The sequence below is a fragment of the Canis lupus genome, chromosome 6 (assembly GCF_048164855.1).
Source record: "Canis lupus baileyi chromosome 6, mCanLup2.hap1, whole genome shotgun sequence".
Taxonomy (NCBI): Eukaryota; Metazoa; Chordata; class Mammalia; order Carnivora; family Canidae; genus Canis; species Canis lupus.
Window position 1 is genome coordinate 42,120,180 of NC_132843.1, and position 14,054 is coordinate 42,134,233.

Sequence of the window (14,054 nt, forward strand, 5' to 3'; positions counted from 1 at the left end):
ATAATTACTCATCTGACCCAAAATTTCATATCCCAGCATTTAAATTGTTATTTCCTTAGTCCTCTTAAAGAGTATTTGATTTTTCTAAAGGCAGTGAGCCTGTAAGATCCTTTGGTATCCTATAGGATACTAAAGATGTGAAGAAGTATATGAAACAGTAAAGTACTAACGATCTCATTCCAGGTTGGCCGATGGCACTCTCAGGGACTCCCCCTTGGTCAGTATTCGACAGAGAACGCCATCCTGATCAAGAATGGCCTGCAGTGGCCACTGCTGATTGACCCCCACAAGCAGGCACACAACTGGATCCGGCAGATGGAAGGGCCCAGGCTGCAGGAGCTCTCCATCAAAGACAGCAGTTACATCCAAAAAATTGAAAATGCTATGAAAATAGGAGGGAGTGTCCTCTTGCAGGTATTTGGACAGAATGTCCCAACCACCCAATTCCATGCAGCTGACATATATACTGTGTGCACCAAGCATAGAAACTGAAAGCTTTGAGTTACAAGTAACTATGTCATGGAAAAAATAATAAATAAACAGGAGTGCCTAGGTGGCATAGTCTGTTGAGCATCTGACTCTTGATTTCAGCTCAGGTCATGATCTCAGGGCCCTGGGATCAAGCCCCACATTAGGCTCCCTGCTCAGCATTGGAGTTTGCTGTAGACTCTCTCTTTCCCTCTCTGTCTGCCACCACTCCCTCATACATGTGTGTGCATGGGCACTTTCTCTGTCAAAATACATAAAATCTTTTAAAAAATAATAACTACAGTGACTTTTCAGTGTTCAGTTCTCTCAGACCAGGCTTTCTTTGGTATCCAAATACTAACATTTCTTTTTATTTTTCTTAATACTAACATTTACTTTTATTTTTCTTAAAAGAAAAAGTTGGGGGTGGGCAGCAAAGGGAGAGAGAATCTCAAATAGACTTCCCACTGAGCAGGGACCCCAAATACAGGGCTCAGTCTCACGACTCTGAGATCATGACCTGAGCCTCAATCAAGAGTCGGACACCCAACCAACTGAGCCACCCAGGTATCCCTCATTTACATTTTCTTTCTTTCTTTCTTTCTTTCTTTCTTTCTTTCTTTCTTTCTTTCTTTCTTTCTTTCTTTTTTTTAAGATTTTACTTATTTATTCATCAGGGACACAGAGAGAGAGAGAGAGAGGCAGAGACACAGGCAGAGGGAGAAGCAGGTATCCCTCATTTACATTTTCTTTCTTTCTTTCTTTCTTTCTTTCTTTCTTTCTTTCTTTCTTTCTTTCTTTCTTTCTTTTTTTTAAGATTTTACTTATTTATTCATCAGGGACACACAGAGAGAGAGAGAGAGAGAGGCAGAGACACAGGCAGAGGGAGAAGCAAGCTCCATGCATTGAGCCTGATGTGGAACTCATCCAGGACTCCAGGACAAAGGCAGGCCCTAAACTGCTGAGCCACCCAGGGATCCCCATTTACATTTTCTAAATGCTCTTTGAAATGCTTTTTAACTGATTTGCTTTCAGATGAACTTTTTATATATTTCTCTTGTGTTTTTCAGAATCTCCCTGAAACATTAGCTCCAAGTTTGAAGGCAATTTTGAAGAAGGATATCCATCAGAAAAGAGGACAATATTTCATAAGGGTTGATGATTCTGAGATTGAATACAATCCCAGATTTAGGTAAAGTCTCTCACAGCGAAATTGAGTCAAGTGTTTATATTTTTTAAGACAAATATTATAGAGGCCTCTATTGACATAGTGGTAAGCTTCTCCTGGAGCAAAAAGTGAGATTACATTTTGAATATTTTGTTTATTTCTGTTTCTGGTTGCACTCGTCAGTACACAGAATAGTGAACTGACTTTTATTTATCAAGCCATTCCAAAACAGTTTCCAGGCAGCCTGGGTGGCCCAGCGGTTTAGCGCCTGCCTTGGGTCCAGGGCGTGATCCTGGAGACCCGGGATTGAGTCCCACGTCGGGCTCCCTGCATGGAGCCTGCTTCTCCCTCTGCCTGTGTCTCTGCCTCTCTCTTTCTCTCTCTGTGTCTGTCATGAATAAATAAATAAAATCTTTAAAAAAAAAAAAAAAAACCAGTTTCCATACTGTTCCAGCTAAGACCTGTGGGTCCAGAGGGAATCCTCAGAAAGTGTGCTGGAAGGGGAAGCCTGGCCCCACTTGAATCACAAGAACTCCCCCATTGATCTGTTTGCCTAACATTTTATTTCAGCAGGAAAAGCTTCTGCTTCTTTAAAAAACAAAATCCATACTGGATATCCAGAGCAAAAAGAGAGACTTTGCCTAGCCAGATAAAAATGTTGCATCCATGTTCCCAACAGTAAGGGACCTTCGGGATTGCAACCCCCACCTCCCCCCAGTCAACTTCACAAAGCACTTTTATATAGTCACATTTGATTACCACAAAAATATAATTCCCAGGGTAATAAGGCATTTGAGTTGCCAGGCAGGTGCACTGTCCCCTTGAATTCATAATCAGCAGCTCACTGTATGAGTGGGTAGTCACAAGGGGAGTTGGAAGGTGGATTTATAGGCCCTCAGCCAAGTGGGCATAACCGCCTTGCAGGGGCTCTGACACGCTGGTCCATATATCCTTGTCCCAGGCAATGCTCTGAAGTCTTGATCCTCACCACACTCTTAGAGCCTGTAATCCTCTCTCTGGGCCTCCTTCCTTCAGTTAAGAAAATATTTTGCAAAGTATGTTCCTCAAAATGACATTCCAGGAGTTTAACAGGTGTCACTCAAAAAAGGGGTCCCAAACTTCTGAAAAGCACTAGGTTAAACCAAGTTCTCTCCTTCAAGGACTTAAAACCCCTTTATGTAACAAGCCCTCTCCAGAATGCAGCATTTGGCAGGACACCCATTCTTTCCCTCCTGCTCTCAGAAGGCTAATGAAGTCATGTGTTGCTGCAGTGCCAACCTGGTGCCCATATTGGATTGTTTGTGAGGAGGTGCTAGAGGGACCTCTGGAAAGGTGGGCTGGCCACAGGTCCCCACTCGGCCACTTTGTGGCCACAGGCTGTGAGCAACTTAGTTAACCTCTCTAAGCCTCCATTCTACTCTTTATAAAATGGAAGGAGAAGCTGTCCCTGTTGTATCGAGTTGCTGGAAGACTCCCCCTCTACCACCCCCATACCACCTCGCTCCAGGTTACAACCCCCCCATACCACCTCACTCCTGGCCACCCCACCCCTGTGCCACCCCACTCCAGGTCACACACCTCCCTGTACCACCCCACTCCAGGTCACACACACACACACACACACACCCTGTATCACCCCACTCCAGGCCACTACCACCACCTCTTACACAAACCAGTCTGCCAGATTCCTTCCCTCCAGCCCCCAGCCCAAGTCACTCTCCTGGCAGCAGCTGGGGTCATCCCTTTAGAGAAGGTATATCTCCCTGTACTCACACCCTCCACCGGGTATTGACAACCATCTAAGGGCAGGTCTAAGTTCCTACTAGCTAGCACTTCGCTTTCCTCCATCTGGGTGCTTCAACCAAATACAGCAGGGACATCATCTATGGTTGTATTTCTTCAAATTATAAACAGGAAATGTCTCCACACAATATAAATGGAGAGCCTATTTTGTGTACAAGGCTGAACAACACTAAAAGTTAACCTTGTTAACCTCCAGGAGAAATATTTTTTTCCATTATTTAATAAATTAGGTTTTTTTTTTCCCTCTGCAGATCCTTTGACTAACTGGTGCCTTTCTCATCCTTTAGGTTATACGTTGCTACAGAAATAGACAACCCTCATTTTCCTCCCTCAGTTTACAATTTCGTTACTATGATCAACTTCACGGTAACATTCCAGGGTTTGCAGGATCAACTCTTATCTACCGTGTTAACCCATGAAGCCCCTTACTTAGAAAATCAACGTTTCCAGTTATTGGAGAGCATTTCCCTTGATGCTGTGACCCTTGAAGAACTAGAGGAAAAAATGTTAAATGTTCTGCAGAATGCACAAGGTGAGTTCAGGTCTTTAGTGACGTTAGAAGACCTGGGCGTAACTTGGGGAAGGACAGAATAGAAGCTCCGAGAACCATACTCTGAACTGGTACCCAAAACATCAGATCTACATTTCCACCAGATAACTGATCAATGTGGGTGAAACACCCCATTCTTAAAACATTGTGGCTGTTGATGTTCCTATATTCCTATCTCTGTCTTAGCTCATCAAACCGCAGGACATTTGCCACGAGGCCATTACGTCAGGTATCTGACATCTGTTATATGTATCAAGTTAGATTACAGAGACCAAAAGATTAGGTTTACCCCAAGTATTAATACTAAAATATACCAGGATGGAACCCAATGACTTAATCATACATGTCCCATGAAAATGTGGTATTTATTAAAATAGCAGTGGAAATTATTTTCCTCTTCAACATAAAAAATAAGAAACCATAGTCTTTAAATTTTTTTTTTTTTTTTTTTTAGATTTTTATTTATTTATTCATGATAGTCACAGAGAGAGAGAGAGAGAGAGGCAGAGACACAGGCAGAGGGAGAAGCAGGCTCCATGCACCGGGGGCCCGATGTGGGATTCGATCCCGGGTCTCAAGGATCGCACCCTGGGCCAAAGGCAGGCGCCAAACCGCTGCGCCACCCAGGGATCCCCAGTCTTTAAATTTTAACAATGTAATTTCTAAACAACTAAATATAAAGCATTAGAAATTCCTGGGGCACGCTGACATTCCTGCTCCTAAAAGGGGTTCTGGATACCCGATTTCAACATGCAGGATGGGGTCCCCCATGCTGGTAAGCAGTGCTCAGACACTATGTGGGTGTCTCACAGTTCAAGTCCATTCTGACACTATCTGCCCAGAGACAGCATCAGATTCCCCTCCCCTTAGGGGTTCAGTGCTACAGGCGCCCCCTCCCCACAGCCGGGCTTCAGACAAAAAGTTCCAGCAAGCCCTTTCTGAGGTCTAATTAGTTTGCTAGTAGACTAGAATCGGGACTCACTAGATTACTGGTCTCCTATGGAAGAATGGAACTAGGAACAGCCAGGTCGAAGGGATTGGGTGGCGGGGGGGGGGGGGGGGGGGGGGGGGGGGGGGGGGGGGTGGTAGGCAGAGTATCACGGATGGGTGTGGGCTTCAGGGGCGCTGCCAGGGCAACCACCCCATCCTTTTCAGAGACTCAAGCAACCTCATTAACATAACAAAATACACATTTATTCCTCTCATCCCCAGGGTATTCAGAGCTCTAAGCCAGAGCTGGGGATGGAGACCTTAGGTGTATTTCCTGTCATAAATCACAGTATCAAGCTCCTGACTCATCTGTCATCTAATACTCTTTATCTAGCAGTGGATTGCTGTTCTCTCTTAACTGCTGACTCAGTGGGGCTTGAAAAGTCTCTCAGATACTTTCGTTCCATATTATAATAAGATCTGACTGTAATCCTTCCTATTTTGCTGACACCTAATACACAATTTCTGTGTAACACATGGCTAAACCACGCTTCTGTTAATGATAGGACTAGGACGAGATTGTGTGGACAACATTGTCACATCCGTGTCTCTGGGAAGGTTGGAGTGAATTAGCAGCTAACTCCTTAGGGAGCAAAACCAGGACATGTGGGTAATATGTGACACACCAGAGGTGACACTGTTGGTGTAACAAGACTCACAAGGATAGCCTCTGCTGGTTTATGAGCCACTGTGTGACAAATGTCATGTTGTTGCTGCAAGTTTTGCCTAAATTGGACAAAAGATAAGCTTAATGAGACAAAAGGATAGTTGTTTATGATAATACCCATCAGCACACTGTGAGCTGTTATTATGCCTTTGCTGCTTATTCTCTACCAGGCATTCCTCATGGTAGAGTTGGATTGTTTTTAAAGACTTAATTTTTTACTGATAGTAGTTATAATAAAAATTGTCCTTGAAAAAAACTAAACGAAAAAGACTCCTCAATTTGGTACATATTTTTTCCTCCCTTTTTCCAAGTTTTAGTAAAATAGATCATCCTACTATCTCTTTGTAAATATTTTGTCTTTAGTGTGACCACCCGCTCTCTGTGGGCAGTGGTTGGTGGGGGGGGGGACACAGCAGTAGCCCACAGCTCAGGTCCTGACATTGCTTAGAAAGCTTCCCTAAAATCAGTGAGAATATGCTATCCAGATCATGGAACGTAATAATCCCGTAACTCCTTACAACAATCATGTGATGCTGTTTAGTTCTTTTTTTTTTTTTTTTTAATTTTTATTTGTTTATGATAGTCACAGAGAGAGAGAGAGAGAGAGAGGCAGAGACACAGGCAGAGGGAGAAGCAGGCTCCATGCACCGGGAGCCCGATGTGGGATTCGATCCCGGGTCTCCAGGACCACGCCCTGGGCCAAAGGCAGGCGCCAAACCGCTGCGCCACCCAGGGATCCCTGTTTAGTTCTTGATACTGATGTAGTTTTAAAATATTTTTGGTGAGGTTTGGTGGGGTCCAGAGCCGATGGCCAAGAAAATTCTTGAGACGTCTTTGGTGCAAAACGATGGTTTTATTAAAGCCCAAGGACAGGACCTGTGGGACAGAGAGAGCTGCTGCTGCTACTCCCACTGCCCCCGCCACCCCTGCTGCCCCACTGCCCCAGGATTGTGAGGACAAATGATTATATACTTCAGGGTTGGGAGAAGTAAAGAGAAAAAAGTTCCAAAAGGACTTTCAAATGCCAAAGAAGACTCACAGGACACTGAAGCCCTGGCTATGGTCAAACCAAGCCAGGTTTTTCCCTCTAGCGGAGCATTAGCATAAAGACAATCAGGAGCTTCCTGGAGGAACCTCATTCTCTGCCCCCTCCAGTATGTCAGTGGGCTGCAGGTTATATGGACATTTAATTGTATCTACATCTCCCTCTGCCTTTGATTCCCAATCAGTACCACATTTTAAAAGGGCTCTTTTCAAACTACCTGTGTCCGGGGTAAGCATAAGGATACTGAGGAGTCTATAAATCATATCATTAACAAAAGCACCTCAGGAAAATGGAAATGTTCATAAAATAGAGTTTGTAATCAAAATATGAGAACCAGGGGATCCCTGGGTGGCGCAGCGGTTTGGCGCCTGCCTTTGGCCCAGGGCGTGATCCTGGAGTCCCGGGATCGAATCCCACGTCGGGCTCCCTGCATGGAGCCTGCTTCTCCCTCTGCCTGTGTCTCTGCCTCTCTCTCTCTCTCTCTGTGACTATCATAAATAAATAAATAATTTTAAAAAAATATGAGAACCATCTTAAACACTTGAAATGGAGAGAATAATTCTGTTTCTAGAGCAGTGCTTTTTCGAAAGGTAAGTTGCAATCTGTTCGTGGTCATTACCAACTTGATTGTTTGGTGAAACACGATAGAAACTATTACCGTGCACATGCTATTTTCTGGAAATTTTGTTTCCTTGTCTATGCGTATCATGGGTCATTAGGACAGATTAGCTATTTACTATGTGTTTATAATGGGAATAGAATCCACTCTATGAACGTCATCTAAAGAAGAGATGGGGGATGCTATTAACCAAATTATTCAGAAATATGCCCTGTCTTCATTTAATGGCCTATCTCCCAAATAAAACCACACACACAAAAAAAACTAAACTAAAAACTCTTATTAAAGAAAGATTTCAGAATGAAGGAACTGCATTTAATATTCCAGTAGTTTTTATTTAAATTCAATTTTTGTTTGCCTTTAGAATGTGTCTTAGATGATGAGGAAATCGTAGACATCCTAAGAAAATCCAAAATGACTTCAAATGAAATTTCAAAGCGCATCAAAGCCACAGAAAAAATGGAAAGTGAAATCCAAGAGACTCGTACAAACTATCTCCCCATTGCAACTCGAGGCTCCCTGCTCTACTTTCTCGTGGCAGGGCTCGCCCAGGTCAACTGCATGTACCAGTTCTCCCTAGACTGGTTTCGACAGGCCTTCGTTCTGTCAGTAGTCTCCGGAAGCAAAGAACAAGAGAAACCCAGCTCGAAATGGGATAAAATGTCTCTGAAAAAAATTCATGATATTACAAACCTCTCAAAAGAACCAAAGTTAGAAAGTGAGAAAAATCTCTTAGAGAGACATCTTAAAAATTCAATAGATGTGTTAACAAGAAATATTTTTAAGGTGAGGCATCCTTTAATGTGGATTATACATATTTAATCTAGCTGGGCCGGTCAAATGCTCTATTTCCCTCCTTAGGTGGTCTCTTCAGCTCTATTTAACCAACATAAACTGTGCTTCTCCTTCCGGCTTTGCACCACAATCATGCAAAATAATGCTCATGGAAGTTTACTGCAGGATGACATTGGGTCCCTACCAGATGAAGAATGGGACATCTTCCTACATTCTGCCATGTTGATAAATATTAAAGCTGTGATGCCCCAGGCTAGACTTAATAGTAAGTAAAGGATACTGCTCTGGGTTCAGTAAAAAAAAAAAAAAAAAAAGCCATTAAAAACATGTTTCCCTGAAAAAAACACTGAGAGATTTTTTAAGATGCTCTAAGTCAGTGCTTCTGTCTGGTTAAACTAAAAGCAGCTTGAAGTCAGGTGTGATGTTTAATTCATTGTTGTGTCCTTATATGTTGAGCACATGATTGGTACTCAGTGATTTTTGAATAAGTGAATGACATTTGCTATGGTAATTGTAATGCTAATCTATAAAGCTGAACCCCTAGTGCTCCTTATTAGAGAGGTGAGCGCACACATGCACGCACACATTGATTAAATACCACCTGGATGAAACTTTACCCCTCCTCACTATAATCACCCTCAATGTCTTCTGAAAATTCCTGGAGATTTTGAACCACAAAAACTATGCTTATGCAAAACAATTGGGCAAAAATCACTAAGTGTGGGCAGCCCGGGTGGCTCAGCGGTTCAGCACCTGCCTTCAGCTCAGGGCGTGATCCTGGAGACCCAGTGTCAGTCCCACATCAGGCTCCCTACATGGAGCCTGCTTCTCCCTCTGCCTGTGTCTCTGCTCTCTCTCTCCTCTCTGTGTATTCTCATGAATAAATAAATAAAATCTTTTTAAAAAAATCACAAAGTGTGGGATCTTTCCAAATCCTCCTGTGTTGTACATTTTTAAGTATATTTATTTTTTAAATTGTGGTAAAATACATGTAACATAAAATGTACCTTCTTAACCCTTTTTAAGCATCCAGTTCAGTGGCATGAAACTACATTCACATTGTTGTGCTGTTTGTAATTTTAAGTCACCAAAAAATACAAAGTTCTAGGTAGTCTGACATTCTCACTGAGGGAGAAAAGGTGGTTGTTTAGAGTAGCCTTTGTCAGGTGTTTCAAGACTATTAGCAAAGACTAGAAATCACAATTGAAATGTCAAAGAATTACTCTAGAGGTATACCAGACATTTGAATCATTTTGTTTTGTTTTTTGTTTGTTTTTACTTATCCCAAAGCCTGGTATACAGTAGGTGTTTGTGAACGATTGTTGAGTCAATAAATGCTCTTGTGAGTTTACTAAGATTCTTTTGCTTGCAAAAAAACAGACAACGACTCAATATTTTAACCCAAAATAAAAATGTTCAGAAGGATTCTGGGGTATCTAAGAAAACAGCAAGGAAAATGTGAATAACCAAGCACCAACGTGAGAAGAACCAGGGACCACTATTAACCCAATGTCTAGCAGTTCTAAGACTCTGGGCCTTGGAGACCCTCCAAAAGGGAGGGTCTGAGTGCCACAGCCTCAGTCAGGACTCTTCTCCTCAACCATCTGCCTGCAACCAGGAGACAAGGTCACGCAGCAAAACAGCCAGCCCACAAGGCATCCATTGCACTTGGAAACCTAAAAACATCCCCAGTGTATTTTAAGAAACAACAACAAAAATGTAATAGCTTCTATTTTTTTATTATACAAATAGTACACGTTTATTAAACAAACCATTCCAACCTACAGATAAGCAAAAAGAAGTAAATAAATCTTCTGTAATTCCACAATCTAGAAAAATATTAATATTTTTGTGGGTTTTCCTTCTACTGGTTTTCCTAACTTTCCCAACTTTTTTCAAATTAATAACGTCAAAAGTAGCTGCTCGTGTCAAATATACTTAAGAAAAATTATATATATACACACTTAAGACTTTTTAATGTCTGCACAACATTCCAATTTTTGAATGGACCAAAACTTACATAATCACTCTCTCAACCACACTCTCTCAGACTTGGGTTTCCAATTTTCTGTTATGCTAAGCAATAAGCACAATGACTGATATACAAAGCATCTTTTCTGACCACAATAGAATGAAACTAGAAATCAATATTAGTGGGGAACAGAAGCACAAGCTGACACCTTGCAAACCAGGTGGGATACGTGTGACATTCCTTCAGGAAACTCCAAACTATCTTAATGCTTTACTAGAGGGAAAGACAACCTTAATTTGACAATGGCAAGACCTCCAGTATCACAGTAGGTCCTCTTTAGCATATGAGAATCCTTAGAAACCTCTCTTTTCCTTACCTTCCCCCAACTCCCAGGTATGTAATCAGCCACCCCTCACAAGCCCAAGGCAGCAGCTCTCTCAGCCCACGGGTCCTGTCCCTGGGCTTTAATAAAACCATCATTTTGCACCAAAGACATCTCAAGAATTCTTTCTTGGTTGTCAGCTCTGGACTTCACCCCACCAAACTTCACCTAGTTCCAAAACTATGTCAAATATTACATGAAAAATCCAAAACTATGTGGGTATTAAACAACATACTCTTAAAATAACCAGTGGGTCAAAGAAGTTAAAAAGGAAAATAGAAAATGTCTTGAGATAAAAATTAAAACACAATATAACAAATCTTAGAGGATACAACAAAAACAGTACTAAAAGAGAAGTTTATAACTATAAATGCATTCATTAAAAGAGCAGGTCTCAAATAACCTGACCCTACACCTCAAAAAACTAGCAAAAAAAAGAAAGAGCCAACCATAAAGCTGGCGTAAGGAAGGAAACAATAAAGAATGGAGCACAAATAAAAATAGAGCATTAAAAAATAGAAAAATCAGCTAAACTAATAGCTGCCTTTTTGAAAATATTGACAAAACTGATAAACTCTTAGATTAACAAGAAAATAAGACTCATAACTAAAATCAGAGATGAAAGTGGGGACATTAAAACTGATGCTACAGAAATAAAAAGTATCATAGGAGACACTATGAACAATTATATGCCAACAAATTGTACAACCTAGAAGAAATGGAAATGTATAATCTACCAAGACTGAATCATGGAGAAGTAGGAATTTGAACAGACTTATAACCAAGTAAGGAGATTGATTCAATAAGCAAGAATCTCCCAACAAAGAAAAGGCCTAGCTAGCCCAGATGGCTGCACTGGAAAATTCTACCAAACATTTTTAAAAGAATAAACACAAATCTTACTGAAATGCTTCAAAATAATAATAATAAGGAGGAGGAGGGAACACTTCTAAGCTCGTCTGTTAAGACCAGCATTTCCCTGATAGCAAAGCCAAAGATTCTACAAGAGAAGAAAACTACAGGCTGATATTTCTGATGACTATAGATGTCAAAATTCTCACAAAATACAGCAAACCAAATTCAATACCATAGTAAAAGGATTATACACCATGACCATGTGCAATTTGTTCCTGGAATGCAAAGATGTCGCAATATAAGAAAATCAATCAATATAATTAAGCACATTAACAAAATGAAGGACAAAACCAAATGACCATCGTAATTGATACAGAAAAAGCATTTGATAAGATTCAGCTTTTTTCATGACTAAGAACACTCAACAAACTGGGAATAGAAGGAAGCTATCTCCACACAATAAAAGTCATTTGTGAAAAACTCACACCTAACATCCTACTCAGTGGTGAAACTTCCGTTTTTCTCTAAGATCACAAGCAAATCAAGGATACCCCTGCTCTCATCACTTGTTTTTAACATGGAAGTTCTAGCCAATGCACCAGACAAGAAAATAAAAGCCATCCAAACTATCTTTGTTCACAGGTGACATGACATGACAACTCTTTAGAGTTTTCTCTTTCTCATGAAAACACTGTTAGAGCTAGTAAACCAATACAGCGAAGTTGCAAGATACAAAACCAACATACATTATTAGATGTGTTTCTATACATAAACAACAAATAAAATGAAAAGGAAATTAAGAAAACAATCCCATTTGTAATAGCATCAGAAGGAATAAAACACTTAGGAATAAGCCTAACCAAGGAGGTGAAAGATGCATATACTGAAAACTACAAAATATTGCTGAAAGAAATTGAAGATAACACAAATAAATGAAAGACATCCAATGTTCATGGGTTGGCAAACAATATTGTTGAGATGTCCATGGTAACCCAAAACAATCTACAGATTCAGTGTAATTCCTCACAAAATCCCAACAGGACTTTTTGCAAGAATAGAAAATTTCTTCCTAAAATTCATATGGAGTCTCAAGGGACTCCAAATAGCCAGAACAATTTTGAAAAAGAACAAAGTTAGAGGCCTCATACTTCTTGGTTTCAAGCTATATAATAAAGCTACAATAAAAACGTCTGGTAGTGGCATAAAGACAGGTAAATAGACCAATGGAACAGAACAGAGAGCCTAGAAATTAACACATAAACGGTCAAAAAATCTCCAGTGAGGGTGGAAAGAGCACTCAGTGGGGAAGGGACAGTCTCTGTAACAAATGGTGCTGTGAAAACTGGATATCTACGTGCAAAAGAACAAAACTGGGGCAGCCCTGGTGGCTCAGCGGTTTGGCGTCACCTTCAGTCCAGGGCGTGATCCTGGAGACCCGGGATTGAGTTCCTTTTCAGGCTCCCTGCATGGAGCCTGCTTCTCCCTCTGCCAGTGTCTCTGCCTCTCTCTCTCTCTCTCTCTCTCTCTCTCTCTCTCTCTGTGTGTGTCTCTCATGAATAAATAAATAAAATATTTTTTAAAAAGAACAAAACTGGACTCTTACACCAAATATAAAAATAAACTCAAAATGGATTCAAGATCTAAACATAAGACCTAAAACTATAAAACTTAGAAGAAAGCAGAAGGGGAAAGTTTTATCACACTGGACTTGGCAATAATCTCTTGGATATGACACCAATACACAGGCAACAAGAGCAAAAAGAGACAAATTCAATGACATCAAACTTAAAAACTTCTGTACATCAAATGACACAACAGAGTAAAAAGGCAACCTATGGAATGAGAAACAATTTCAAATCATATACCTGATAAGGAGATAATGTACAGAATATATAAAGAACTTCAACCCCTCAACAAGAATCAAATAACCCAATTTTAAAATGGGCTATTCAGAAATGTCTGAATAGACATTTCTCTATAGATGATATATAGATGACCAACAAGCACATGAAAAGATGATCAACATCCTTAATCATCAGGAAATGCAAACCAAAAGACCACAATGAGATATCATCTCGCACCCATTAGGACAGCCACTGCAAAAAACTGAAAATTTGAAAAGTGCTGGCAGGGGCGTGTGGGCATCAGAACCCTCGTATACTATTGGCGCAGCTCTTATGGAAAACTGTATGGAAGCTCCTCAAAGAAATTAAAGATAAAGCCAGCATATGATCTAACAATGCCACACTGGTTATATATCCAAAAGAATTGAAAGCAGGGTCTCAGATTACTATTTGCACACCTGTGTCCACAGCAGAACTGTTCATGTAGCCAATAAGTGGAAGCAGCCCCAGTGTCCATCAGGGGATGAATGGATTGACACAATGTGATTTGCCATTTCAGGGGGATATCATTCAGCCTTTAAAAGAAGGAATCCCTGACACCTGCTACAACAACATGGCTGAAGCTTGAGGACATTATACTGAGGCCAGTCACAAAGAGACTGTGTGATTCCATCCCCCTGAGGGATCTAAAGTAGTTGGAGGCATAGAGACAGTACAATGGTGGTGCCCAGGGGCTGGGGAGGCCTGTTTAATGGGGACTGAGTTTTGGATTTGCAGGGAAAGTTCTGGAGATCTGTTTTACAAAAACACGAAGGTACTTCACATTGATGAACACATACCAATGGTTCAGAAGGTAAATGTTCTGTGTTTTTACCACAATGAAAAAAGTTGCTGTT

The 14,054-nt window shown here is 40.9% G+C and overlaps 1 protein-coding gene across 17 annotated transcripts in view; it reads left to right on the forward strand.

Moving 5' to 3' along the window:
* DNAH14 (dynein axonemal heavy chain 14) overlaps positions 1–14,054 on the forward strand; it is a 334,169-nt gene that overhangs the window by 278,361 nt on the left and 41,754 nt on the right. For 14 of the 17 annotated variants that reach the window (XR_012032771.1, XM_072830144.1, XM_072830141.1 and 11 more), the window contains 5 exons: positions 184–414; positions 1,539–1,660; positions 3,727–3,971; positions 7,675–8,096; positions 8,172–8,370. Coding sequence is in view for 16 of the 17 variants with exons in the window: in XM_072830144.1 (XP_072686245.1) it covers positions 184–414; positions 1,539–1,660; positions 3,727–3,971; positions 7,675–8,096; positions 8,172–8,370 (1,219 nt within the window). In the remaining variant the exon portion in view is untranslated. The remainder of the gene's footprint in view (positions 1–183; positions 415–1,538; positions 1,661–3,726; positions 3,972–7,674; positions 8,097–8,171; positions 8,371–14,054) is intronic. The other 3 variants (XM_072830154.1, XM_072830150.1, XM_072830153.1) reach the window with 3 other exon arrangements.